The following is a 4,744-nucleotide window of genomic DNA, read 5'->3' on the forward strand; positions in this document are numbered from 1 at the left end:
TTGGTTTAATATCATTTGAAGTATTTGTATTAGAAGCAGATTGTAATATATCACTGTGACGGATACTTTGACTACTGGGGGAAAGGAACACAAGTCGCAGTGACTTCTGGTGAGTAATAATTAAATATATATCAAGTGAAGACAATTCAATTTCTTTCAGGTTTATTGTTGCATTTTTCTATATTCTAACTCTGCTCATAAATAACATTAATCTGTAGCAAAAACAATATCACGGTGAATGTTAGGTATGAAGTCATTTACTGTACCATTTATTAGATAATAGTAGCTATAAAATATTTTTGTACTAAGATCTATTGAAACATATCACTGTGACTACTACTTTGACTACTGGGGAAAAGGAACAATGGTGACCGTCACAACAGGTAACAAAAGCTTTTATGGTCGTTATATTGAAAATGTAATAATTACTCTATTGAATATATATATTTAGATTCGGGAGCACCAAATGCATCTTTAAGGTGCTCATTTTTGTACGTTAGATGTGTTGACACATTACACTGTGCTACGGTGCTTTTGACTACTGGGGTAAAGGCACAATGGTTACAGTCACATCAGGTAAGGCACTCTTATTTTTCTTTCTCTAATATATTTAAATCTCAACGTAAATAAATTGGTAGTTAAAAAAAAAAGGAATTTCTGACACCATGCAATTCATTCAATTCTGGGATACTGTAAGCCAAATCTGTTAAAATCAATACGCTCAATTCAAAATGTTGAAAAGTGTCCTTGTTTGAAAAAGCCCAGGTAAGCGTTTTTCAGAGGGTAGATTGTCAGGGAACAGGTTTTTGTATGCAGAGGTTGATAACTTGTTGAACTGTGACTACGGTTTTGACTACTGGGGAAAAGGCACAATGGTCACCGTCAGCTCAGGTATGTCATTTTAATATTTCCAATTAGAGAATGAAATGCCTAATCATCTAACTAAAATACATATAGTCATTTTCATGTAGTCACAACTATAGGTCAGTTTTAAAACAGCCAAAAGTCATTTGCAGCCTGATAGAGAATCTGAGAAAAGCTTTACATGATTTTGTTCAGTTGTAAAGCAAGTCTAGCAACAGGTGTATATTTGAGCTTGATTGTAACTGCCGTAACCAAATTGTATGACATTAAGTAAGGGACATTAAAGTAATGAGTTTTTGTGAGAAGTGTCAGTTGACTCTCATAACTGTGACAACTGGGCTTTCGACTACTGGGGAAAAGGCACTATGGTAACAGTGTCCTCAGGTAAGAATTTTACCATTTAAAGTCTTCAACAAGGTGTTTTTCAGACTGCACAATATCATGTAAAGTTATTTTTTAGCATGTGAAGTCTAACTTAAAAAATAAAGCTTTGAATACACAGTCAGTGATATTCTCAGTAGGACACAATGGTGGATATTTGCGGTAACTGTAGCTTGAGTTAGCAAGCGGATTTAATAATATAGTGTGATTAATAAAAAATGAAGTCAAACCTTTCCGCTCGCCATTAGATGTAGCCTTATAATACTAACAGCTAAGTAGATTCAGCACTGTGCTACTACGAGGCTTTTGATTACTGGGGAAAGGGTACAACGGTAACTGTTTCATCAGGTAAGAATACTTTCTTATTACCGCTACATTTGAGATTAAGAAATGGATGGTTAGTGACTTTAAACGTTCATCCATTTAACTCAAAAAGTTATTTAATTGAGGTAGGTTAAACGTTGTCCAACAATTAAAATCTAGACGAAAGAGGGGAACATAAAAGGTCCGTGAAAGGATAATTTAAAATATAACGCAATCAGAACGGTGCTTTGTTACATTCAATTCACCAACTAAATTGTCTTACCACTGTTTTACCTAATACCTGGTGAAAATGTCTGTTGTATACAATGTATTTTCTAATTGTATTAACACGTATGTTATTTCTTTTTTCAGCCACTGCCACTGTCAGTAAACCAACTGTGTTTCCTCTGATTCAATGTGGCTCCGGGACCGGAGACACAGTCACTCTCGGCTGCCTTGCCACCGGCTTCGCTCCGTCTGCTCTGACCTACGGATGGAGCAAAGACGGGGCAGCCTTGCCCTTGACAGACTTCATTCAGTACCCCCCCGTACAGAAGAACAACCTCTATCAGGGTGTCAGTCAAATCCAAGTGAGTAGACAGGACTGGGATGCCAAGAAGAAATTCGAATGTACCGTGACACATGAAGCGGGAACGGCGCAGGGTGACTTCGAAAAGCCAGGTAAGACCTTTGTTAAGTCAAATGTAAGTGTCTTAGTAGTTGTTTAAACATCTAGCAAATACGTTTTCATGGTGGGAAAACAATGTTAATTATCTGTTCTTATTAAATTTAATTGTAGTAGTGTGCTTATCATAAATGTTAATTATGTGTTCTTATTCAATTGAATTCAATTGTCGCAATGTGGTAATAATTACTTATACATTTATTCTTATTCAATTCAATTAAATTGTCGCAGTGTGGTAATAATAACTTGTGAATATTGTCAGAATGAATAGGGAGTGTAGTGTCGAAGAAAGTTTTACACTTTATAGTGCACTGCTACAAGGCTACTTTAGTCACTAATACTTAAGATACTGATAATGTAAAATAAAATATAAAATCAGTTGGTCACCTTATGTAAGATAACTATTTAAATTCCAAAAATAACAAATTTAACAAATATTAAAACGAAAAATTGTGCTTCAAGGCGTTGTACACAAAAGCTATTAAACAAGAGAGTTTATTAAATATGGCATTTTAAAACTAGTGTAAATCCTGCATATTGCAAATAAACAATTGAACCATTAACAATAAAAAGGAGGCAGCAAATAGCAGGAACACTTATGATAAGAACAATTCAACCTGTCAGTAAATATTCAAAACAAAGGAAGAGTGACTGTTAATTAAAGGCAATGTTGAATAAATATGTTTTAAGTTAACGGGGAAAATGTTTACAGAGCTGTAATAGCCCTATAGTTTTGGTCCATTGTTAAATAAGACTGAGCTCAACCTTAACCTTTATAATGGTATACCGAGCTGCTCATTTTGTAATTTGTCAATGAATGAATAGCGGTTTAATTGTTCAAAAAGACAGATATACTCCCATCTGTCATTTCAAAGGAACATTAACACAGGAAAGCATGAAAATATAATTCATTGTTGCAAAATGATATGTGTGAAATAGTGTATCCTTAAATATTTTTTGTTTTATAATAAGTAGGGATAACGGCCAAATCTTACAGTGAGGTGGAACGAGAAGGCTAAAGCTCAGCTGTTAACTTGATCTATTTGTTTCATTTCTAATTTACCCTCTGCACCTGTTAAAAAAACAGATAACTGCTATATGTCCTGCTTCTTTCCGTCGATCTGCATTTTACAAATGTCTGTCTGCTTTCCCTTTTATCGATGTTGATTATTAACTTTAACTGTGTGTTCGCTTGCCCGAGCATCTAATGTATATGCAGAAGCAAGCATTACAGCTCTGTTTGTTAGATACAAGTCTTTCTTTTTGAACTATTAACTTTATTTATTTTTCTGCAGTCTTTATTAACAAGCTACAGTAAGTGTTAAATCGAAAGAGTATAATCACCATGTGAAATACAAAAAAAGTCATACACTCAAATATAATATATGTGAATATAATAAAAAATAAGCATTGTAGCACATTGTTCCCATTTGCTTCTGCATATATATATATAGATATATATATATATGATTACCTGCTTCTGCAAACACATTTGTGTATATGTTTGTTTTTCAGTGGTGGTTTATAAAGTTCCAACTCTTAAAGTGTTAGCCTCCACTTCCTCTGAAGACAGTGAGTCTCACCTCTCCTGCTTGGCCACTGATTTTTCACCTGACGAATATAAGTTCAAATGGCTGAAAAACAATCAAGAAATCACAACCAAAATCCACGTGGTCAAAACTCGTTCTACGGAAAGAAAGGACGAGAATGGAACTTCACTGTACAGCGCAGCAAGTTTCATCACGATGAATTCCAGTGACCTGACTTTGGACATCCCTTTCATGTGTCTGTTTGAGGGGAAAGGGGAAAAAGCTCCAAGTTTCGCGAATAGAACGATCGTCCCAACGGAATGTGATAGTAAAAAACCCGGTAAATGACTAATTTATCTTTCAAAATTGTATACAAAGAGTTCAATTTTTATGTTTTTGCAGCCATCTCTGTTAAATAATTCTTCACTGTCTCCTCATTTAAAAAAGAGAGCACAGATTGTCCTGAAGCAGATGCGGATGTACATATCATCGAACCCTCAATGGAGGACATGTTATTAAACCACAAAGGAACGGTATATTGTCAAGTCAAGGTTAACAAACCACCTCTGGAAAAGATTTCATGGGAGACCGAGACTGGAAATCCAATACTTGGTGCCAACCCAATTACCGACTTTAAGGGCCATAAGGGAGTATTTAATGCTGAACTTACCATCACGTATGAAGAATGGATAGAGGGCACCAAGTTTGTCTGCAAGGTGGAACATAAAGATTGGGTGGCACCAGTTACAAGACCCTACCAAAGGATTAATGGTAAGAATCTATGGAGCAATTGTTCAAAACATGTTTTCAATTCCTCTTGTCATGCCATCAAACATAATGAGTGTTATTTGTTTGTGTATTATGTAGCAGGGATTTTCTTCTTAAGTTCTTCTATCTGTGGCCAGAGCTCTAATTGTTCTCTAATGCTTGCAGGAGGAACGACTCAGCGTCCATCAGTGTTTATGCTACCTCCCCTAGAACA

General features: G+C 35.4%; 1 gene segment (V, D, J or C); it reads left to right on the top strand.

The window, feature by feature from the left end:
* Positions 1–332: 332 nt before the first annotated feature.
* On the top strand, positions 333–4,744 carry LOC104949051 (Ig mu chain C region membrane-bound form-like; the record flags this gene model as incomplete). The annotated part of the segment is given in 5 exon segments: positions 333–383; positions 1,921–2,229; positions 3,749–4,102; positions 4,210–4,533; positions 4,696–4,744. Coding segments are annotated over 5 exon segments (1,087 nt in total), but the record flags the coding sequence as incomplete, so codon positions are not given.

This window comes from Notothenia coriiceps, unplaced genomic scaffold (assembly GCF_000735185.1).
Source record: "Notothenia coriiceps isolate Sejong01 unplaced genomic scaffold, NC01 NC01_scaffold00015627, whole genome shotgun sequence".
In the NCBI taxonomy this organism is placed as follows: Eukaryota; Metazoa; Chordata; class Actinopteri; order Perciformes; family Nototheniidae; genus Notothenia; species Notothenia coriiceps.